The 24,724-nt window shown below is 45.1% G+C and overlaps 1 protein-coding gene across 7 annotated transcripts in view; it reads right to left on the bottom strand.

The window, feature by feature from the left end:
- The window catches only part of MICAL2 (microtubule associated monooxygenase, calponin and LIM domain containing 2), a 112,563-nt gene that overhangs the window by 37,582 nt on the left and 50,257 nt on the right, over positions 1–24,724 (bottom strand). For 4 of the 7 annotated variants that reach the window (XM_086895190.1, XM_086895188.1, XM_086895189.1 and 1 more), the window contains 7 exons: positions 21,650–21,849; positions 21,068–21,180; positions 18,164–18,235; positions 17,430–17,579; positions 6,603–6,789; positions 5,440–5,528; positions 5,030–5,129 (listed from right to left, as the gene is read on the bottom strand). In XM_086895190.1, the coding sequence (XP_086751316.1) occupies positions 5,030–5,129; positions 5,440–5,528; positions 6,603–6,789; positions 17,430–17,579; positions 18,164–18,235; positions 21,068–21,180; positions 21,650–21,849 (911 nt within the window). Of the gene's footprint in view, positions 1–5,029; positions 5,130–5,439; positions 5,529–6,602; positions 6,790–8,095; positions 8,177–8,561; positions 8,661–13,753; positions 13,883–14,474; positions 14,577–14,775; positions 14,995–16,202; positions 16,308–17,429; positions 17,580–18,163; positions 18,236–21,067; positions 21,181–21,649; positions 21,850–24,724 lie in introns of all 7 variants that reach the window. The other 3 variants (XM_086895185.1, XM_086895183.1, XM_086895184.1) reach the window with 2 other exon arrangements.

The following is a 24,724-nucleotide window of genomic DNA, read 5'->3' as shown; positions in this document are numbered from 1 at the left end:
GTTTTTTTCTCAAAATGCAAAGGAAGAGGTTATAGCTTAAGAACTGCAGAGTAAGCAAAAGAAAGAAAATGAAGGGGGGGAAGACTTAGGAAAGCTCTTTTAGAGAACCTGTTGTTTAAAAAGAATTCCATCACCTGTTTAAAATATTAAAATTTTTAAAATAATTAAATAAAACAAGGCAATTTGTTTTAATTGAATTAACAGGCAGTGGGTCAACAGGGGCTGCAGCTTCCAGGGGTCCAGAAGGTACTGGGAGTAGCACAGGGAAAGATTTATCCTGGGTTATTACCTGCTTCTCCTGAGCACAACAAAAAATCCAAACACATCAACTTATTCCCTCTATGGCACAGTGAACAGGTGAAGTACCAGTGCAAGGAAAGGCAGCAGAGGCCAGGGAGGAGGACAATGCTGTCTGTGAAGCCCCATGCCCACCAACACCGGCTCCTCATCCCCAGGGAGGGTAAATCCCAGCACCAGTCACCCTGGAACTCCTCAGGGACCTTGATGTGCATCCCCTGCACCAGGGACACACATGCAGTGACAGCAGCACAGTGCCCCTCGGGCTCAGGCCACCAGCAGGGGAACACCACAGCATCCACCACAAGAGGAAGGTGCAAAACCAGCATAAAGTCACTACAAAGTCTCTGTACCCAGGAAACTTTTATAAAAGGAAGAGATGAAACAAGGAGACTTATAAAGAACTACATTTATTTTTGTTTACAGCAGATATCATAAATAAAGCTAAAACAATTTTCATCGTGTGCAAAATACAGAATTTCCATGTGAAAATTTAAATACAGAGTTAAAAACTATTTAATAAAAATATTCAGCTAAGATTATGAAGTAAAATGAAGACAGAAGATTTAGGAGGAGAAGGACAGAATCCTCACTGGGCAGGAAGAGCAAGGAAGACTCTGCAACAGAGAGTAAAAAACACAGCAGTAGGAAGTGGTTTGAAATGGCAGACCTTTATGTCAGGACCTTCATATTAAAGCATGCTGAGCTTTGTAACAACACAATGCAGCTCTGAAATCCACTGGGAGGCTGACCCCAGTGCAGGAAGGGCCGTTTGAAAGACAGAGATTCTGTGTGGGCTCAGCGTGGGGACTGTCAGAGCCATCGAGCCATTCCAGGAGCGCCACACAAATAAATAAATACAAGTGGCTGAGCCATGCAAACACAGCAGCAAGGTAAGGAGCACGGGGCTCTGCTGCCCTCCACGATCCTGCCTGAGGTGTGTGAAATGGGACAGATGGCAGAGGAGGCTTGGCCCCTCCTAGAACTGCTCCTAGGATCAATTCCCCAAGGCCCTTCCCTGTGAGAGGGATGCTCAGCTGGGCCATGAGCACATCAGCCAGACCTGAGTGCATTTCTGCTCAGCCTGAGCTCTTGCTGGGATCCATTTCCCCTTCTAGACTGTCACAGTGACGGCAGCAATGGGAATGTGTAAAACCTGCACACAAAACACTGGTGGGAGCTGCTCCTGGGGAGGGCTGGCAGTGCTCAGCAGTGAGAGAAACACAATCACCAGGTGATAAAGGCACCCAACCAGAGCCCCTGGGAGCTGGGGCACTGACAGCTCAGCCTGAGAACCACGGGCACCTCTGGGGCTGCCCATGATGGCACTTGGAGGGAAGAGCAGAATTTGCATGGCTCTGGCTGATTTTCTGCAGAAAGCCCTAAGCACACCTTTCCAGTAGGAAGGCAGGGAGGAGCTCAGACACTGCTGGCTCCCAGACTGGGGGAGCTCAGTGCAGACAGCTGTCCTGCTAACCACAGAACCTGCTGGGCCATCACCCCTCACCTCACTGCAAATCCTTCCTTCCCTTCTTGGAAAGAAATACACCTTTAACGAGTTCTTTCAAGAGACCCTTGGCTTGCCTAACTTACCTTAAAGGCACAGGGAAGCACACATGCACAGAGAGAGAGAAAAACATTCCCTACAAAGAGCACAGACATCACCTTTTCTAGAACTGTGAATTCAGCAACAGGTTAAATAATCATGCCAAAGCTCCATTAATATACCAGACACACAGATTGCTCCAACAGTTAAAAAAACAACCCCCAAAACACACAATGAAATGCTGTCAAACAACAAGGGTTAGTCACGTAATTTTGGAACTGGAAAAAAAAAAATAAATCACCTGAGAGCAGAAAGGCTTCAGCCAGTGAGCGGGTGCAGCACCGGAATGTTGAATTGGACTAAAAGCAATGAGGGAGGTTGGCAGAGAAGACAGCAGGGAAGAAAACACAGAACTTCACTTGGTTATGTAGGAAAGCATCAGGAAGATCACACTGGTACAAAGAGTAACTGGCCAAAATGAAACTGCCTTTTTTTTCATTCAATTATCAATGAGGACAAGCAGGTATGAGTATTACTAGCAGAACAGTAAGGCAATGAAATAAAAAAAAATCTACCAATTGGATACCAATAAAATAACCCTCCCAACAGAATCACCTGCAAAATCCCAATGGAAAATGCATGGTAATTAAGATTCCTCAAGAAAACATTTCCATTATGCAAGTTCCTGAATTTTGTTGTGGAAATGTAGGGATTTATGCCCCATTATGCAAATCCATATAAAACCAATACCATATTTTAATTTTTATTTTTTTAAATCTTATTTTTACACTTTCTACTAGTAAGATTCATTTGGTTAAAATTCACTGACCAGAGATTTCCAAGTTTTTTACTACATCACCATTTTCTCTACGTTTACCACTATGCTCACTCTGCCATAGGAAACAGCAGGAGAAAACTTTAGTTAGAAGTGTTCCTCAAGACTCTCCTACTGACAAAATCTGAAACCAAAATTGATAGCAGCCCAAATTTGGAAACTTGACCACTCAGAAGTTTGCTGTGTTGCACTGCAGACTGTCTCCTTTTTAGGGTGGAACAGTTACTGTCATTAGCAAATAATTCAAAATAATACAGTGTTTCCAAGTGGGTTTTTTTAAAATGCTGTAAGAAGGGTACAGATACATGACACATATACAGATGGCCACCATGGAACTGGAATTATTGCTGTGTCCACTCAATCTTGCAGCAAAGTTTGGCTGAACACATGGTTGAGCATTAATGGCAAGTTATGTCAAAGGAATGCTACCTTACATCTAGAAATTTTCTTCAAGCACTTTTTCAAGTTCTGTGCAGAAAAAAAATAACAAATTTTCCCCAAAATACATAACCACTCTAAAATGTGAAAAGCTCATCCTCATAGTTTAAAGAAAGTCAAACTAGCTAGAAGAAAGATCCAGTTTGTCATTTATTTTAAACAGCAGAAACATTTCCTTTTCACACCTAAGAGGCAAAACAATTCAAATAATCTTTTTCCCACATTATATTAAAACAAAAACCAAAAGAACAAAGCCCAAGAGCTGCCAGCCCACAGGCAGCAGCAATCATTTGAGAGCACTGGCAGGTGATCTCGATTTTGGTGCTAACTGAACACAACAGAATTTCCTATTGTTTACACCACATCCTTCTGGCTCCAAAGAAATGCTTTTCATTTTAGGCTACACATACTGCCATGTCTAAGGATTTACCTATTTCCTGGTAAACTTCTGAACATAAATAAGTGCTTGGAAGGCAGGGAGCATGCTTACCTGGCTGGCTAGCTAGGCTGAAAGTAATGAGCACTGGGATGTCACTGTGTCCTTGCTGTTGAACAGATTAAACCTTGCTGAGGGACACCCAGAAGAAATTAAATTTACTCATCTGCTGCTCCAGATAATGGAATTTCACCTTTCTGCCACCAGCTGCACACGTTGAAATGAATTACCCAAGTAAGAAGTTATGGCCTAAGAATACATTTATAGGCTTCTAATGTTTGTTCTAAAGCTGTATTTTAAAAAAAATTCCAAAAGCTGCTGGGAGCAGTCCCTGCCCAGAGGCACAACAGGAGCGACCTCAGTTACAAGGGAGTGCTCCACAAATGGATATTCCTCATATCAGCCACCAAATGAGGAAGCCTTGACTTGAGGAGTGTTTGGTCTACTTCTTTCTACCAGTTCCTTTGACTTAAAATTTCAATCAAGCCTTCACTCAACTACCATTTGTTCTTCAAATTTATTGAAAAACTTCAAATAAATTAGTAGAACAGAACACCCACTATCAACAAAAGGTATCCATCACACATAAAGCAATGTAAAAGGCATGGCTAGGAGCAATGTGAATTATGTACATGATTTTTTTTGAAACATATTCATGCGAGTTATAAACCTCATAACCCAGAGTAAACATAAAAGCAAAAAAAAAAAAAAAATTTTAAAAAATCTATGTGCCATACTCAGGTTTCAAAACCTAGTCATTTGTCAGAAATATTCCTGAAAGAACACACATTCTTTCTTGGTCTAACTGAAAAAATAAAAATAAAAAAAAGCTGGGGAGAGTAGGCAGGGAGAAAAATGGTTTCAAAATGTACCATCCTCTCCAATGGTCTGGTCACAAAAATAGGGGGGTGGGGAATAATCTAGAAAATATCCTTCATCTGACTCCATGTTCTGGAAATGTGTTTGGACACTGTCCTTCATGCTCTAACATACAGTACATTTTATGTTGAAAATTTCGATTGTACCTCGCTTCCATCAGCAGGAATCCACCATCCAACGAAGTCACGCGTGAAATTGCACGAGAAACCAATAGAAACCCCTCCAAAACCAAAAACCCCCCTGGAGAAAACAGCCAGGCTGCTAATTTTGAAAACCTGAAAGGCACAACCGAGCAAGACAGGCAGGAGCATTCAGAGCCTAGAGAACCTTTTCAGGCACTCGAGCACGCTCTCGAGCGACAGCTCCGCTTCCCGGTACATGTGAGCGAGCACCTCTAGGAGAGCGCAGAGCAGCGGCACCCCCAGGCTCAGCAGTTCGTACAGGTAGGTATAGTTATAGGCATTGTCCCTGAAATGGAGCTGGGTAGCGTGCAGGACACCATGCATCCAGTCAGCCAGGCGCCTGGGAACGTCAAGCAGATCCCTGGTCACCCGCAGGGGCCAGCTTAGCGCGCCCCCTAAGAAGGAAGTCAGGATACCTGGGGACCTGTCCTCTGGGCTGCTAGCAGTGGACAAAGTGCTTTCTGTGCTGATCTCTGTGGGCCTGGCTTCCACCTTCTTCCACGTGTCAATCGCCTCCTTGGGATAAACATTAAAAACAGAAGTGTTAAACACGCTGTGACGTACGGCACGCCGCGTTCTGCCGCTGCCTCCAGGCTCTGTGCACATTTACATTCCCAGCTGCTCCTAAGATCAACTTCACTTTGTGCACAGAAAAGCTGAACTCCCCTGAGAGCCAGACAACCTCACAGAGCCAGGAGGTTCCTATTTGAGCACTGATTTTACTGCACCTGAGGTAGGAAACACACACACACACACACACACAGAGGAGCACTGCACCCCAGATAAAGCTGCTCAGCATTGCATTAGCAATAAAATCACCCCATACCTTCCCATGGATCTGGATTGTTGCCCTTCTCTTTCTGTGTTTCGTACTGATTTTGCAGTGGGTAAAATGAGGTTTACAGTAAAATTTACCTGCAAGAGGGAAAAATCAGTTATAGGATATGTTATCTACACATATATACACACACATACACTTACATGGACTGAAAAATCACTGTTGTATCTATTAAAAAAACCAAAACCAGGATCATGAATGGTTGGGCAGTAGAAGAATGGGAAGCCTGGCACTGACTCTGATTAACAGCTCAGAATAGGTTTCTTTTACAGATTTGCAGCTCAAAAACACAAGGTCATTTATCTACCTCTCAGGTATAATATTAATAAACAGCAAAAAAAACCAGCATCCCATAAATACGAAGTCACAAGCCGACACAAGACATCAAGCAGAAAAAAAAAAGGTCAAATAATCAGCTCAAAAATACATCTTTTCAGATTCTTCAGACTGAAAAAGAACCACTTTGACCTTGAATTTTTAACCCTTTTGCAGAGGAAGATCAGGTTAATACTCTGATCTACTCAAATACTTTGGGAGGAGGAAAGGAAATTCATTTCAGTTTGACAACTCCTTTCCAAACTAAAAAAAAAAGAAGGCAAACCCCAGGATTTAGGTGGGATGAAGCACTCAAGATCTGAACCTCTTGTTCTACAGCAGCCTGGAATAAATCACACTGTGCTTGGCCAGTCCTACTGCTTTCAACTGCTGGCCATAGCATCTTAAAAGAAATAACCCACGTTCCCTGCATCCATGTAAATCTGCCACTATTATGGCTTGTCCTTATAGAGCACATTATTTAATGGCCAGTTTCAAATGGAGATAAGAATAACTCTGTATTATTGGAGAAACCTCATCCCTTCCCTCCCCCTCCCCGCCCTTACTTTGACCTGAGACTGGACTAAATGAGTTTTGGTCACTCAACTTATTTTCCACTGTGGATTTCTTCATTTAAAGCTCGGGTCTGTCATAACTCAACTCTTTTGCAAGCCCAGGGCTGCAAGCACAAGGACTGAAAGATCAGCAGGGGCACAAAAGCACGCTTGGCAGAGCTCCTCCTGACCGTGCTACCGGGCCAGCTCCTCCTCCCTAGCTCCACTGAAAGCACCAGCACTCAGGCAGTTCCAAATACTCCCCAACAGCTCCTACATTACCTTCTTCAACATCAAAGGCATAAATTCCTAAGCGGAGTGTTGTGGAACACATTTCACACTTGAAGCACTCCCTGTGGAAGAAGTGGCCCTCTGCACTCAGCCGCTCCATGACATAGACCCGCTTCTTGCAGAAATAGCAGATGTCACTCCCCCCGATGGACTTGGGGAATTCCTTTCGCAGAGAACCCTGTTCAAAGATAGAAACAGAACACAAAGCTGTGGCTCCACACCCAGATATGAATCCTCATGAAGGGGGCAGCTGCTTCAGCTGCTCGAAGCGTCACACAGCACCCTCCAAGCAAAACTCCAGCAAGCAACAGTCAGCCTTTTTAAGACTAATTATGCAGTTCTGTAGGTTCATGCAGCAATGAATAAATCAGACATCACAAGGACTTTAGAGAGGTGACTTTGATGCTGCACTTGCACCCAGTTTCCCTCTGGGAGTTCAGCAATATTTTGATTACTCAGGTCCAAGAGCCACATCATGCCCGAGCGCTCCCTCGTCACCCTGCACCGCCTCGGGGACTCGTGTCTCCCTCAGGAGGTGAAGGCAGCCCTCACCAGCCTCAAACAGCAGACCTGCATCTGCAGCCAAGCACAAAAACACCCTGAAGACTCAGTTCAGACACACTCTGGAGAAAAATGCAGGCTTTAAGGTCCAGGAGGAAAAGCAGACAGTCTTCAACGCTGCTGTCTGAACCACCCTTCCCATCGCCACAGCCGTGTCCCCCCGAGACTACAGCCCAACCTGGGGCTTGCTTGGCTTCAAAAATCACTTTGTTCCCTGCCACACACGTTCAGAGCATTTTTAAGGCATTCAAAACACAACCCCTATTAACAACGTGAAACTATTTTGAAGGTTTGTTGAATTTAGGCTGGTAATTAACATTCTTTAATTGTCACAGATCTCATCCCCTATAGATACACATGCAAAAGGTACAGGAAAGTGAACTAGAAATTGATTAGATGCCCCTGGGCTTCCCTTTCCTTCTCAGAGGCAGGTATGAGGACGTTATTTGCACAGCTGTATTAGGGCTGGTTACAGGTGAAGAGTGCTGTACCTGCCACATCCATCACCACCTCCCTCCCTCCCACCACCCCTGCTGCCACAGGAGAGGTACCACACCTGGCACACAGGAGGAAAAGCCCAAGCACACAGTCCACACAACTCATCTTCCACTTGCCAGCAAAAGGCAGCCCTGGAAACATTTTTTAATGTTAAGTAGAACTCACAGTTGTCATCGTCACGTAGTCTTGTGCTTAAAAGTTGAGAATTCTGTTCCAGGTCTGCCATCAGCAACCCATTTTGCTGTGATGGATCATTTTAGAGTGTGAATCTTTCCAAACAAACAACCATGCAAATGGCAAAGCACACAGATGTGTTTTTAAAAGCACGGTGTTAACAGATCAGACAGAGTGAAGCTGAGTTTAGTGCTGGCTGGTGAGTAAAGTGTCATCACCACAACACAACACCTTACTTGGCTTCCCAGTACCTGACAGCTCTGAGCAGTGGAGGCAGCAGATGGAGAGTGAGGAATGGGGCAAGAACCTGCAGCTCTGTCCAGAGACCGCTTCTGAATTCAACACACAACAGTGTCAGAGTGGAGAAACAGCCCTCCCCAAAAGGAGGCTCAGGTGATTCAGCACCCCAGTGTTAAAAATAACTGCACAAAACTTTCCTTAGAAGCCACCCTGAGTAATAATTGTCTTCTGTTACTAATTCTACAGTAATTACAGTTAATAAAAGCCTCTTGAAGTTTGAATTCACACAGTCAAGTAACAGAAATATACACAGAAGACATGATGAGCAACACTGCTGTGCCAATGTGCACTTGATTCTTTAGTCAGTGTTAGACCTTTCAAAAGGCTTCAAGTGCTCCACAACTGGGGCCTTAAGTCAGGATGGCATTTTGGGAACACATCTCTTAAGTTACTGCTTCTTTGTGGGTTTGGTCTTACCAGTTCAAGCTGTGGCTTGGGCCTGTGATCATTCACATACAGATTTACAAGAACTTCAGCCACAGCTCCAATTGCCCGTGAGACCTTTCCTACAGTCGTCTAACCAGGAAAGGGGAGAAGATGAAGAATAGAAAGAAGAGCTTTAGTTACCCTTGAAAGAGAATTTAAAGACAAAAAAGGACAAGAATGATTTGGCCACATGCAAACATGGATCCAGGGAGGCAGGAGAAAGAGCAGAGGGCAAGTCCAGCAGAGCACAAGCACGTTCATGCGTGACCAGCGTGGTCCAGCCGGGGACACAGAAGGTTCTGTGCAGCCCACTGACTTTTCCCTGAGGATGACTGAGAAGTTCTTGATGGCAGCAAATGCTTCTCCTCAAGGCTTTCTGCTGTGTCCATGAAAGGCTGAGCTGGGAGCCAGTGCCTGGCTATCTGGCATTAAAAACCCCTATTGTTCCCTTCCCCTTCTCTGGGACTCGGTTGTTACATTTCAGAACAGGGGTGGGATCAAACTCCACAGTAACACTCCCCAAACTGTGACATTTCGGGGAACATTCCACGAAAATGTGCGAGCCAAGGCCCACACAGAAATGTTTTGTTGGTGCTCACAGGGCAACCATTCGCCCTCTCTCCAGTGACTCATGGTAATGCCAGGGAAAGCTGCAGAAAGCACGCTTGTGAGAGGGCAACACCTTCCATCAGCTTCAGCAGGCTGCTGAGCCACGGGAGCCAGGCTGGTTTTGAGCACAGGCATCCATCAGGGCTGCCAGCAGCTGCTGGGGCTGTGGCTCCACAGAGCAGAGACAGGACACGAGTGTGCACCAGGGTCCCAGTGCAAACAGCAGGAACTCTGCCCCTGGGAGAAACACAGACACAACTTCACACATTTATGGAAATATTTCCTACCCTAAATCAGATTTCCTGCACTGATTGGGATCTGGGATTTCCAGTTAGGGTAAGGTCCCACAGCCCCTCTGGCAGCAAACACAGCAAGGGCTGTCCTGGCTCTGGTACAATGCAAAGCCAGGCATCACTTCTTCCATGGGGACAGACACATGATATCCTATCTAACACTCCACTGCCCCTCACAGAGCACAAATCTCAAGGAACTGCCCCTCTTCTCAGTGAAATGATTTTCAAGTCCTGCTAATTGAAGGCTTTAAAGTACCAGAAAGTTACCATGAAGAAAGGAGGAAAAAAAAATATATAAATGCAACGGTATTTGTAAGACTTTATAACAATTTTAAAGCACCTTCTCTCAAGTTTATACTCATAAGTTTATACTTAGAATGCACTGTGGGTGTGTTTTCAAAAATTATTATGGATAAAAAAATTCAAGGGAACATGTCCAACCCTTTACAGCTCCCCTTATCTTTTGAGAGTTATAATTCACTTGAGGTCCAGACAGGTACAAAATGTTCACGTTAAGACTACAGAGGGACTTTGTCCCATTTAAGGCACAAATTTCTGTCATGTTTGGTTTTGTTTAAAATAAAAAGACTTTAAAATATTATTCAATATCTGGACAACTTGTGGGTAACAACTGCAAACTTAACTGCTAATTATATATATATACCACAATGCTGTCCCAAGTGGCACACCAAATTAAAAACCATTACAAGAAGTGCTACTTGCTTCTACAACCAAACTACTTTCCTTTGATTTGTTTAAGAACATGGAACAAAAAAATTTTCCTCTCCAAATTCTGCACCTCTGAATATTCTGAGCAATTTCTAGGCTATGTACAAGTTCTTGTCCACAAGATCCAAGGCAAAAGGAAGTGTTCAAAGTCAGTTGAGGCAGAAAGTTTTCCTTGAACTGGAGAAACACTGGAGCAATCAGTTAAATAACAAGGCTGTGCTTAAAGTGCAAGTAATTGAATTTCAGAAAAGTATCCTTGAGCCTGAACTACACCTTGAAATTCATCAGGTTGGCTGATTTCTGTTCTCCACCCATTGGAACAATCTATGTCAACATTAAAGCATTCAAAGCAAAAAAATTGTATGTTTACAGACACTTAAAAAATGTTATTAAAAGGAAATGTTCCTGCAATGAATGCGAATTCACATTCCAGGTAAGAGCAAATGGGATTTCAATTTAATTCAGCAACAATGCCCTTAAAAACCATGCCTGAACTTTTGGTCAGGCCTGACTTGGTCAGGCAAGAGATGTTTGCTGTACATCCCTTCCACCAGAACTATTCTGTTCCGTTCAAGTGCCACTCAATCACTGAGCAGAAACATCAGGGCAGGATGAGGATCCACCAGGGCAGCCCCAAGAGCGCCTGCCACCCTCAGAGACAGCAGTGTCAGAGTCTGTGATTTCCTCAGCCTGTTGAGCTGTCAGGGGCAGCTCCACCAGGGTGGTTATTAGCATGGGAAGAGAAAGCTGCCTTCTGAATTTCCCTGTGTTGTTATTCAGGCCAAGCAAGCCTCTGAAGCGTTCTCATAAAACAAAGGAAATATGCTCTCTGCCTCCAAAAGCATACAATGCTTTCCCTTTGTTCTTTCATATCCTTAATGATTTTCCTGGTCTTATTTTGCTTGGAGGGTGATTTATTTACTTTTGGGACAAGCTGCTGCGTATATTTTCCCTCTGAGATAAACAACACTTGAGTAATAAGTTACTGTGTGCAGGAAACACCCCAGCCCTGCTTGCTGCAGGTAATTAGAGTCACGTCACCGAAGGGAAGTCCTTGGTCCAAGCTCTGCAGGGAGCAAATTGATTTGAAAAACTTCCCAGTTCTTACCACACACTGTGTGGGTTCACTCATGCAAAGCTCAGATGATGAACAGAGCTTTCTGAAGGTCAATCCAGCCTTGAGCACACAACAGGAATAAGCAAAGCCCAGCCTGTAATAGAACACATGCTAACTCCTAATTCTAGCCATGTGATTTTTGACAGCTGACTGAAGCTAGAAGGTACTTTTGATTATTATTGGCATGTTGCACACACAAGGTAATTCTTACAAACTTGTAATGACTGCATGTCTTGAAAGAAACAATACGGTCCCACAGCCTTCTTTTCAAGTGTTCCCTGCAGGACTCAGACTTAATAACAACTTCTGTAATTAGACAGCATGATTTCATAGCCACCCTTTTCAATATCTCTGTCCCCGTAACTAGCACTGCTCCAAGGAAAACTCAGCAGGTGCAATGGATTGTCACGTCTGGTAACAACCTCAGAACTCACCTGAAATTAAAATGACAGCACCAACTATTTAAAACCATGGCAGGGTGCTGATATTTACAGGTCATATGTCATGAAGCCTTACAGAACTCCAAACACTTCTATTACCTTCTGGCTTTCTGCCAGGGAAAGAGCAGAAACACTGGCAGCAACACACAGCAGCTCTTCCTGCTGGTTTATCAATCCCAAACCACTTTCTGGTACTGAACTCTAGGCTTGGCTCGTGGTAATTCTCAGAACAGAGACTAGAAATAGAAATTCTGAGAGCCATAACTCCCCCCAGGGTAACACAGACAGGGCAGCTCCTGGTACACATTCACAGCAGAGAGCTCCAAACGTATTGTTGAGCAGCACTTGAAAATGCACACTGTGCATCTGAAATGGGGTTGAATTTTTATTTCCACAGCAATGCACATTTAGTCAGTGAGTTTTAGAGCAGGGTAACATTTTCATTTTCTGAAACATGTGCCAACTGTAAGGACAGAACACAGGGACAACAATCTGACCATGAAAGGGCAGGGACAGATACTGTTACATCTGATCCTGACAGGAACAGTAAAAGATCACCTGAATTTTAAACACCAGGATGATGTTTAAAATGCTCTAAAATGCAGCACATCTACCCCTGTGAACTGCACAGTGCACAAGAGGCCCTGAGCCTGTACAGCACGTGGGGCTGTGTGTGCAGGCATCGAGATCTGCCCCAGTGTAAATGCAGTCCTGCTTAACCAGCCAAATATTCACCCAGTGAGATGAACACGGATTTACTGTGCTGGTGACAGAACGAGATTTTCTTGCTTCAGCTGAGCCTCATCCTGCCTGGAGCTCTGCAGAGAGAACTTTGCAACTGAAGTGAACTCAGCCTGAGTGAAACCAAGTCACAACAAACTATTGCCACACCATTCAAGTACAACAGAAAACTAACAAAGGCTGTCAGTGCAATTTAAACAAAATGCAGTTTTTGAAACATCCAAAAAGAAAAGAGTGCTCAATACAAAGGTTCTCTAAGAAGAGATGTTAAAATCCCAATTAAATTACTGCTCACAGAGTTTCCATAAGATTAAAAGTCCAGTTTTCATATTCTAGAGGGCTTTTCAGATAGCTTGGGTTTGGGTTTTATTTCTTTATTCTCTTTGCAGAATCACAATAGTCCTCCAAATCAAATGAACATCAGCCCCCAGTCTTCTGGAAACCATGACTTAGCTTAAAGCCCAGCACATGCTATACCTCTTAGGTCAGAAAAAGTAAGAGGTAAATGCAGGCAGAGGCATTCCTGTGAAGCTGAAGGGAATTAGGGGATTACTGCTGAGTTGCAGTGTCCTTGAAGGGCCGTGTCCCCTGTGTTTCCCTGGGGATTGGGAGCCAGGCACTCAGAGCAGCACAGCCCATCACCACCAGCCCCAGAACCAGAGCTGAGGCTCTGCCCCAAGAGTCAGAGTGTGGATGTTCCCTCTCCACAGGGCCTGCTGCTGCTGCTAAGGACTGTACTCTAGCCATTCACATGCAGAAGCAAGTTTAAAGCATAAATAATTAAACAAACAATAATAAAATGTCTGTATTGGTAAATGCCCATACCAAGGTTAAAATAACTGTCACTGTGCAGGTTTTCCCCTGCAGACCAGACAGATATTCTTATGAAAAGAAACATAAATGCCACCCAAGAAAACCAACCAACCCCAGAGCATCCAGTTTGCTTTATAATGTGAAGCTTTCTTCAGCATGCCTGTGGTATCATCCAACAGCAGATCATTTAAAATAAGCAGCAATGCAGAATTTTCAGGACTGAGGTAAAAAATGTTAACCCCTTGCTTTGTTCTTCAGCTTTTACCTGAGCCATTTCTGATGGTGACATTTCTCTTACAAACATGCAGAACTAACAGCAGCAAAAAAGGAGTTTGGTTTTAATGTGAGTTACAACCTATACAACAGGTCTGCTGGCAGCACCTTCCATCAAGCCATTTGTACAAGTTTGGGTTTTACATGAAAAATCTCTGAATAGAGTACCTGTTGAGAAGAAACAGCAGAGGAAGCAGAACCAACAGATGATGAAGCAGCAGCAGCTGAATGATGAGGTGGAGGGCAAGAGGGAGTTGGGGGCTGAGAATGGGGTAAGCCTTTAGTAGGTAGCTTATTCTGTGTAGAGCAGAAACAGGAGAGTTATCTGAGAGACAGTGACATCAACACAGGTTAAGTTCAGTCATGCATCAAAAAAACCAGAAAGGTTTCAACAGTGACAGTTCTACTCTTCTCACTACCTCTGCACAGTAAGGGCCCACAGAAATCATCATGAAAATGGTATTATTGTACTGGGTTTTTAATAGAAATGTTCCCAGTGGGCACACAGCAAGGTAAGACAGTGCTGGGAGAAAGCATACTGAAACCCAGGAAAATCCAGAGTGCACCAAGCACCTCTGCTCACCAGCTGAGTACAGACTGTGAGCCAGCAGTGTGTGCTGAAGCACAAGACATAGATTATTTGAGCACATTTCTCTCCTGCTAAGGCATTCTGATTAGCTTTGGGATTCAGATTGTTTTATCTCAATTAAACTATGCAATAATATTCAAACAACACTTTTTACTAGTTTTGGTGGAATCCACGTTACTTTTCAGATCCACACAGTATCAAAGGAAGTTAAAACCAAAACCACTGCAGTTTTTTCCCCTTCATGAATTCTTATACACCTTCCAATGCAGCAGTTCTTCAGGTGCAAAACTTAAAATTCACCTTTGGAAACTCCACGTATCCAAACATTGAGGCGAGATGTGCTGCTTTCTCTTTAATGTTCTTTTTATGGAATTCCCTATTTGCTATGGTCTGAGCTCTTTTCTGCAGGGACAGCCAGGGAAGGACAGCCAAGAAAAGAAAGAGAGAGATTTCAGTTAAAACCACATCCATCAACAGAACACAGAAGTTTGTAGAAAGACTTCTTAATACAACCTACAGTCAACAGAGAACAAGCCAGCAAAACCACAGCACACAGATTAGCACAGTTAAGAGACAGAAAGGAAAAGAAGTTGCTTGTCACCTGTTTCATTTTTTCCTCCAGGTGCTGAAGACGCTCAAGCACTCCAGAAAGTACAAATGCAGCAGAACAGGCAGATGCGAGATTTTCAGAGGTTTCTGCCAGACTGGGCTGGGGATCTGTTTTGTGCACAGTCTTTGCTCTCCTGGCCATTTGATCAGAACCATTTAAAGACTGTTTGGGTTCCCTGACCTCGTGTTCACTCCTAGCTACCACCTGAAACTGGGAAACACTGAAGTGAACAAAACTCTGCTGTCTGCACTAGCACGCAGCACACGCAGCTTTAAGGAGCGTCCGAAAGCGCGGCACAGTCATGCACATAGAGCCAGGAATAAAATGTTCTCACATCACTCCTTGCACACTTTCTACTGCCCTCCTGCTGCCCCTGAAATGAACCATGCACTGGAATGAGTCAGTCCCACACAACCTGTGCAGGCCTGGACACCCTTCTCTGTGTCTGGGGGCTTTTGTGAGTAACTTCAGTCAGCAGTGCAGAACTCCTTCTCCTGGGGTTTACAGCAAGGTTCTGGGTTTTGTTAGCATCACATCAGCCTGAAACTAAGCTTATAATCAAATTATATTAATGAGGATTTCAACAGTAGTTCTTGCCATAGCTCTAGATCTACTCTGACCTAAAGCAGTATATAATGTATTTCAGATTTAAGGCATTTTCTGAGGAGTTCAGAACACATCTCTGAGTTTGAATTTTCTTATTAAATAGTTTCTAACCTGCAGATTTCCACACACAATACAGATCTCATTACCCTGCAGACTGCTCTTGAAGTGCCACTACAGGATGTTTGCTTCAATTTAAAACTCTGATGTAAAGTGAGTATCAATACTGTTTGAGATGAGACTGCTTTTAGTGAAAGTACTAAGAGAAAAATTTAGACATTGTCAAAAATTTTTCCCCATAAATGTGATGCTACAAAAGAGCTTTCAGCAGAAATTCTTATCACAAGTTCTACTTGTAGAAATAAAACACCTGGGCATCAATATCAGCTTTTCAATGCTCAAGCTTTTATCTTAGACATTTTTGCCAGGTTTCTCTCTTAGCCTCATGATTACAACAGCCCAAAGCATCGAGTACATGCACAGTTTTGGGGTACTGCTGTAGTTTTCTCACATATTAAATGCAGCTGTGTAATTGCATTCACACAATTTGGAGCCTAGATGTGGTAACACAGAAATCAGCATCTGTGTTTTCAGGGTATTTCCACATTCTCAGAGAGCTCTCTCATCTGGCCAAGCAGGTGTAAAATAACCTCAGAACTTCTAAGGTGGCTTTCCCAACTCTCAGCTAAAGGTGTGTGTGTGCACTCTGCAGATTGCACCCAAGGCTGCTCTGTAAGCTGTGCAGCTCTGCAGCGACAGCTCCCTGCAGAAAGAGATGCTGTGCTAGCCAGGTGTCACCCACAGGAGGTTCCTACCTGCCTTTTGGCTTGAGGTGGAAGAAGGCTTGCATCCACAGGTTTAGCAAAGCGAGGATTAACAGGAGGCTCAGAGGAGAGCAGGGCTGCTCTATCCGTCAGCTCCTTGTGAAGCATTTGGAAAATTGCAGAGACAGAGTGAAGGAAAGAAAGAAAAGGAAGACAGTAAATAGGATTCAAGGAATTTTTGAGGCAGAAAGAAATAAAAGAAATAAAAGCTGCTTTTAAAGATGCATTACTATGAAGATTAACAACGCATTTTGCAGATTTTTGCCACCCACCCATTTTATGAGCAGCTTCTACCATCAAAGACATACTTAAAGCCAAGCACATTCAGTACTTTTTAAGAGATTTTATGATCAAAATAACTTCCTTCAGTGTGGCCAAGGAAACCTCTGGCCACTTACCTCACACAGAAAGCATTAACAAGTAGCCAGGTAGCATGCAAACAACTTTGGTTCAAGGACAGAGAAAGCCAGTGGACAAAGCCTACTCTACTTGAGGACCTCAATATTTAAACAAACAAATGGATACAAGGACAAAGAATTAAGAAAGCCACCATCTTTGTCAAAACATCCACACCTTGCTCATCCTTCCTTCAGATCTTTCAGGTAACAGATCCAAACTCTGCTGATTCCAACAATTCCTGGCTGAAGTGTGATTGTGAGCTTCTCCCCTCTCCCCTGGCAGCATGGGACTGTTTTTACACCACCTCTAGCCACACTAACAACAAACCATGGAAAAGCTGTGCCATGCACAAATGTGTTCCACTCTGCCTAGTTCTGGAATGGAAATGCAGCCAGACATATCTTGCAAAAGATCAGGTTTCTTTCAACACTTCCTAGATTTCCCATAAAGACAGACTCCACAGGACATGCAGTGTCCTTTATTTGAAAAATAAAGGTGACAGCAGGCCTTCTGCAGTACTGTGTGCAGCCAGCTTAGACTTCCAAATTACACAAACTCCACAGGCTGACTTCTGTGAGATTTCTAGACACCATAACACACACCAACACGTTGCATTTATACACATCAGTCGATCTGCATGAGTTGTGTTTGTTTACCAAGTACTGAGGGAAATAATTTTAATTTGCATCAAGTATTAAAAAAGACAACCCACTTCAAACACCTAACAGACCCCTGTCATCCCTTGGAAATCCACATCAGCTCCACAAGGAGGGACCATGGTTTCATTTCAGAGATGACTCACGTTCACGTAGGACCTACCTGTCTCCGCAGAATTGTATTTGAAGTGTTCTCCTCAAACTTTGCCAGCAGCTGAGTTGCCATTGATTTGACTTTGTTCTGGTTCATTCCTTCTCTGCCATCACTCTGTTCCTTCCCATTGTTTGTCTCCTGGCTTGGACAGCCTGAAGTCTGCAAGGAAACAACAAACCGTGTTTTTCTTAGGTTTCCTACAGCACTCATGAAGGGAGAGGAGGAGAGAGATAACATCCTTATCAGCAAAGGGTGAAAGGAAATACAGTCTGCAGTGTAATAAAATGACATCTTTAGTATGCAAAAGTCACCAAGAAGTATTTTCATGGGTCCCAGAGAACAGTAAAAGGGAACATTAAGCATTTGTGCTGCTATTCATAAAGCAGTCACAAAGGTGACCAGTTAGAGAAGGGCTAGAAACAAAGCTGCAGTGCAAACTCCTCAAATAAAAAACTGTCCAAATAGCTGAGTTAGGAAAAGGAAAAGGGACCCAATATCTTAAATGTTCTTGTGTTAGAACAAAAACTAGTGCAATTTAATTCATGCTCTACTCCCTGCCAAATTAATTTAAATTAATTTAGCTCTTCTTTAGTGCACGCTACAGTAAATTCAAGGTTTTAGGGGAGAGGGTTTTTTCCTGCCAAGCTCCAAAGGCCAAAGCTTGTCCCCCCAACTCCCACTGCTTCCTCAGCTCTGGTGCCCATCAAGGAGCTGGACACGGGTGGGCACCACCCAACACCAACCTGCTCAAAGACACCCAAGAGTCCTTTCCGACGCCTTTTGTTGGTCTCATTTTCTTCTGTCTTCCCTTCAGCCTGAAAGGGCAAAGCCAGAACAAGCTCCATGGGTTACTGCAGCAGTCCCAAGCCCACCCCAGCAGCTGCTCCCAGGATAAGCAGTTGCAGCCCCAGGCAGGTGAGGTGTGGGCTCACACAGGTGAGCAGTGCCTGGCTGACCCCAGCCCAGCAGGATTGCTTCTCCTGCAGGTATCAGGGCAGCCCCAGGGAGGGAGATCCTTGCACCCTGTGCTGAACACAGACCCTAAACTTGGCAGTTCACCTTGCCCTCTGTCACTACTGAGGAGTTCATCACTCATAAACACAGCCTTGAAGAAAAAGGTTTCACAGCACCAGTTGTTCTGTGAGTTTGCAGCTAGACTGCACCGTTTTCCAGAGAAGTAACAAAATCCAGAAACCCCTCACTCTTTCACTATAACCCCCAATCTCTCTTAACCCATCTGTCTGCATGAATTCAGATCATGAATTCAGATCATGAAGTCATGGCACAGTTATAGTTCCTTTTTTGAGCAATTACTGGCTGCCTGAAAGGTCAGGCTCCCTCACAAGGTTCACCTCCCTGACTCTGGCTCAACATTACAACACTTAAGCAACCAAATTACTTATTTTGTGCTCAAGCCACACACATATTTCATTATTTTACTCAACTAGAGATTACACAAATCAGTAATACTTCATACTCAGTCTGCACAAAGTTGAAAAGCAGTCAATGCTTGGAAATTTTTATTTCTTATAACAATCATTCCTGCATGTTTCATGCAGTGATAAATTATGAACAATAAACTGCATTCCACTTATTTGCATTTTCCCATGCTGTAACTTAGTGCCTGCTCAGTCAACTTAAAAAGCCCCAAAAAGGAATAAAGACAGAAAGATCAAAGAATGCAGGCTTCCTTTTTACATACAGACTGTTTGTAATAAATCATTATGCAGTGAGGATGAGTAAGGACGAGTAATCCCAAACAACTTGTGGGCAAAGAAGGAATCAGATGACAATATTTCAATTACTTTGCTCTGCTTGGTTGTCTCTGGAGCAGCAGCTGAGTATAACCCAGCTCTGCAGTGCCCAGAGAGGGTGAACACAGAACAGCTCAATGTACTCTGCATAATCACCTGGGCCACAGGAAAGCAGATTTTGCCAGAGTGAAGGAGCAAGCAAGGTGCCAGCTCTGAGAAACCTGACATGAAGGATTCTGGTTAATGTGATGACAAAGAAGTGAAAGACAGAGCAATGACTCGGAAAGGGCTGCACCCTGCATTGTGTAAACACCTCCATTCATTCATTAGTCTGGAGCACAGGAAATCTCAGTTCCTCTGCAGCCAGAATGGAAAACATGATGCAGCTGAGCACAGGCAGCCAGAACAGCCACAGCCAGCCCAGCTCCAGCCCCACTGCCTGGTCTGTGCCCAGACAAGGACCCCTCCTGCAGCCCAATCCCAGCACAAAGCACCTGCCAAGGAGAGCTCAGCTGGCAGCACTCTGCTCTCCTACAGCCTGCATGGAACATCTGGTGTTTGTACACCTGGATAATGCTCAGCACCACTTTCTACCCCGAAACTGAAGCCACAGCCAAACCCTGAACACAAGCAGCTGCTTCCCAAGGAGCTTCATTTCCCCGCTGGTTTTGGCACTGCCAAGCCTGTCCTAACCCACAGCCCATCCTTGACAGGGCTGCAAAACCTGGCACAAAATGCCTCGTTTCCCAGGCTGTTTTGGGAAATAACACTTCCAGTTCTCATTTCCAACAAGCCCCTATAGTGCAGGCAAATCACCTCGTGCTCTCATGCACTGCCAAGACCTCCAGCTCCTGCTATGACAGAAGGCTTGTTTCAGGACAGGAGGTTAATCAGAGCCTCTATGGCTCAGCAATGGAAAGCTCTCCCCACTGCTAAAAGTCTATTTGCTTCTGCAAACAACTCATTGAAAAACAATGTTGTGGTCATGACAGAGGTTTTCCTTCTAAAGAAGTCACCCACAAGAAAAAGCAAAGTTTATTCTTCCTTTTGGTTTCTCACTGCTTGGCTATCTGGGAACCATGTCACTTTGTTTTGTGGATATGTGGGTGGCATGAAAAAACTATTTCCAAACAAGGATATTTGAAGTTACTGAACAGTTGACTGTCCACAGGTTTTGAAAAAGTATTTGTGGATGGAAAATATTCAAGACAAAAGTCAGTGTAGGAAGCATCTGGAAATTCTGGAGTAATTCTTCAGGTGAAAAATAAACAGAAATCACACTTCTACAAGAAAATAGAGCAACAAATTTAAAAAGCAGTGTATTAAAATACTGAGAAATGCAGTAGATGTGTACGTGTACTAACTCAGGCCTCTGCAAAGCTTCAGGCTCTGCATGTCCTTAATCACAGCATGTATGGGCATGGATGTTTTTATAATACAGGGACATAACAGGGCCTGTCAGCAAGTTGTCATTAATAAGTGACCAAGTGAGAAAAGTACATGGGCATGACAGAGATTGTTATCCCAGAGCTGCTGATCAGCCTGCCCCCTGTTTGCCACCATTGCAGGCTTCTTCTGCAAGAGCTGGAGAGGTTCCCTTCAGAACCCTCCCAGCATCCATAAACTGTGCAAATCACTGCTTTTTTCACAAAGCAGCACTCCCTCCCAGTCAATAAACAGTCCAGAACAGCACTGATTATCTGAGCTGGTATACAATAGAATGGTTGTATATCCAACTCCAGGAATACACAGCTACAGGACCCTTTGTTACAGACAGAAATAGCTCAAAACTAAAGCAGTGTATATATAAACCTCTTATTTCTGAGCCTGAAAGTTTGTTTTCATGTTTTCAGGAAAAAAGATTCATAGGGCAAGTATTGCTTCACAACTCACCTTTGGTACTCGTTTTCTTGGTAAAGTTAAATTGATATAATTATTAAAGATGAAATTCGATGATTTTGGTGATCCAAGATCATTATTTTCTCCATTTTGCTTCTCATCAGCATCTGTTTTAAAAAAAAAACCAAAACTGCTCAGGATATTTACTTAGATTTGTTTTTAAATTATTCTGCCTAAAGCTGAGTGCTGGTAACAATTATATATAAGAAGTAAATACACATATATATATATATAAAAAAAAAAGTAAATATACACATATATATATAGGTATATATATATATAAAGGAGTAAATATATATATATATATGTAAGTAAATGCACACAATGTAGGGTGTAGGTCTCTTTTTAAAAGAGAAAAGCACCAGCACAAATGTGCTGTGTGCAGTCATCCCTGCCAGGGAATCACACCAACCTGATACATGACCTTGGTGATGTCAAGCAGCGGTTGCCCAGCTGCTCCTACTCCCTGAATGCACCAAGAACCCACCAAACCTTGGTGTCCCATCCCGTTTTTCCCCTTTTCCTGGGCTGGGAGGCTGTTCCTGGCCCAGGAGCAGCAGAGTGCTGGAGCCTCACCCACAGCGCGCAGCGGGGCGCCCCGGAACAGCTCGTAGAACTTGGACAGGTACAGCACCATGCTCAGCTTGTCGGGCTCCCCAGCCCAGCCCAGCTCCTTGCCCGTGGTCACCGGGGGGATGCCGAACTCCTGCTCGGCCACGTCGAACGCCAGCTGGTTGTTCCTCACCACGTCCTCCTCGTTCAGGGAGTCAAAGTCTCTGTGGGGACAGCACAGCGACATCACAGCACCCCTCTGCTCCCTCTGGGGACACACAGCATCCCCTGCTCCCTCTGGGGACACACAGCACCCCCTGCTCCCTCTGGGGACACACAGCACCCCTCTGCTCCCTCTGGGGACACACAGCACCCCTCTGCTCCCTCTGGGGACACACAGCATCCCCTGCTCCCTCTGGGGACACACAGCACCCCCTGCTCCCTCTGGGGACACTCAGCACCCCCTGCTCCCTCTGGGGACACACAGCACCCCTCTGCTCCCTCTGGGGACACACAGCACCCCCCTGCTCTGCTTGGGGACACACAGCACCCCCCTGCTCCCTCTGGGGACACTCAGCACCCCCCTGCTCTGCTTGGGGACACACAGCACCCCTCTGCTCCCTCTGGGGACACACAGCACCCCTCTGCTCCCTCTGGGGACACTCAGCACCCCCCTGCTCTGTTTGGGGACACTCAGCACCCCCCTGCTCCCTCTGAGGACACTCAGCACCCCCCTGCTCCCTCTGGGGACACTCAGCACCCCCCTGCTCCCTCTGGGGACACTCAGCACCCCCCTGCTCTGCTTGGGGACACACAGCACCCCTCTGCTCCCTCTGGGGACACACAGCACCCCCCTGCTCTGTTTGGGGACACACAGCACCCCCCTGCTCCCTCTGGGGACACACAGCACCCCTCTGCTCCCTCTGGGGACACACAGCATCCCCTGCTCTGTCGGGGGACACACAGCACCCCCCTGCTCTGTTTGGGGACACACAGCACCCCTCTGCTCCCTCTGGGGACACACAGCACCCCCCTGCTCCCTCTGGGGACACTCAGCACCCCTCTGCTCCCTCTGGGGACACACAGCACCCCCTGCTCTGTTTGGGGACACACAGCATCCCCTGCTCCCTCTGGGGACACACAGCACCCCCTGCTCCCTCTGGGGACACTCAGCACCCCCCTGCTCCCTCTGGGGACACACAGCACCCCCCTGCTCCCTCTGGGGACACACAGCACCCCTCTGCTCCCTCTGGGGACACACAGCACCCCCTGCTCTGTTTGGGGACACACAGCATCCCCTGCTCCCTCTGGGGACACTCAGCACCCCCCTGCTCCCTCTGGGGACACACAGCACCCCCCTGCTCCCTCTGGGGACACACAGCACCCCTCTGCTCCCTCTGGGGACCCAGGGCCCAGCTTGGGTCCATCCTGGGTGTATCCTCACCAGGCTCTTGCACTGCCCAAGCTGCATCCTTTGAAACCCTTTATGATAAATCCCCACTTTATTCCTTTAACTGTGTCCAGCCCCTGTTCCAGGGAGCCTCCCTGGGCATCAGAGCAGCACCAGGAATGAGGGCATGGGCACCTCACTGGGTCAGAGCTACAGAGTCCACACAGTGCCAAAGGTAAGAGCTGCACACAAATCCCGTTATTACAATTACTGGCTTGGCCAGAAATGCAATTTAAAAGCTTTTTCACTGAACTGGACCTTGATGTAGTCCCATAGGAAAAGATCCTCTTATTTATGGAGAGGTGCAATTCTTCTTCAGAAGTGCTAAGGAACCTTTTCCTTCTCCAAACACAGCTGAACCACTACAGACTTCATCCATTAGCAACAGATTACTTAGGTTCAATTAGTGCTATAAATCATCAAAGCCAGGAGGAATAAATTTAGGAGAGCATTCTGTGGAAGTAGCATGTTACACGTGTGTGCACACATGCACAGGCACTGCCTTTCCTTTTTTAAGGTTTTACACACACAGTTTGAGCAGGCTCCTCCTGTCCAGGCCCAAACTGAATTTAGCAGTGCACTAAATAAGTACATCACACATCTGGAACTCTGTTAGCCACTCTCTAATCCATTTGCTATGGGACCTATTCTAAGACTCTAATCTTTTGAACGGCTTCCAAAATTCGTGATTAAAATAAACATGTGAATAAATTACAAAGCTCCAGGCAGGGTAGTTCCTTTCTCCTCACAGTGGAATGTGAGGTTTTGAAGCCCTGAAGGATTTCTCCTCTTCTCTCTCCCACCCACTGCCCGTTTCTGGAGCTGGGGGCTGTCACTGGCTGCCACCTTTCTCGCCTGGCTTTCATCTGGCCAAGTCCTTCTGCAGGCTCACTGAGTACAGAAAGCCAGCAAGATCCAAACACAATGTTAATTAAGCAGCAGGAGGTCTGTTAGCTCAGGAAGATAAATTTATCGACTCTGTAGAGAGCAGCGTAGAGAACGTGTTTTCCACAGGCAGCAAAGATTGCTTTCCTTTCTGTACCCTCTCCCCCAAAAATATCCATAATTCTAATTGTTTTAAACTAGCCCAAAGCAAAAAAAAATAATAATTATTTTAACTATTCTTAAAATCTCAGCTCTTCCTCTGTACAAACTGTACAAACAAGCACCCTAGGTACCATTCCCATTTTTTCCAATTTATCACACCTCATAAAAAACTCAACCATTCCTTTCATTTATCCACAATAAAGGGAGGCTGACAGTAATTCATGTGTGACTCCTAAGGCTCTGCAGGAAGACAAGAGAATGCATCCCCTGCAAATTGGAGACTGGTGAGAAGAGAGAGTCACCCCACTGACTGCACCCAGCAGTGCCAGCAATTTCCTGACAGCTGTTACCCACTGAGCCTCTTGTACCTACCTATGGGACATCACAAAATATTCCCATGGGTGAAGCTGTGTCATGCAGCACCAGGACCCCAGAAACTGTGCCAGAAGGGGAATGCTGCCTTACCCTCAGCCCCTAGGACAGGTAATTTTCAAGGCCCAGCCCTTGCTGTGCCCACGTGAAAGGGCTCTGTGCTGTCCTGGACAGAGCTGTACAAAACCTCCACAGCCCAGCATTTCCCTGGCTGAGTGTCACAGCAGCCA

This window comes from Cyanistes caeruleus, chromosome 6, assembly GCF_971803275.1.
Source record: "Cyanistes caeruleus chromosome 6, bCyaCae1.hap1.1, whole genome shotgun sequence".
NCBI classification, from domain to species: Eukaryota; Metazoa; Chordata; class Aves; order Passeriformes; family Paridae; genus Cyanistes; species Cyanistes caeruleus.
The sequence above is the reverse complement of the archived record's forward strand: the minus strand, read 5'-3'. Positions and strand labels throughout refer to the sequence as shown.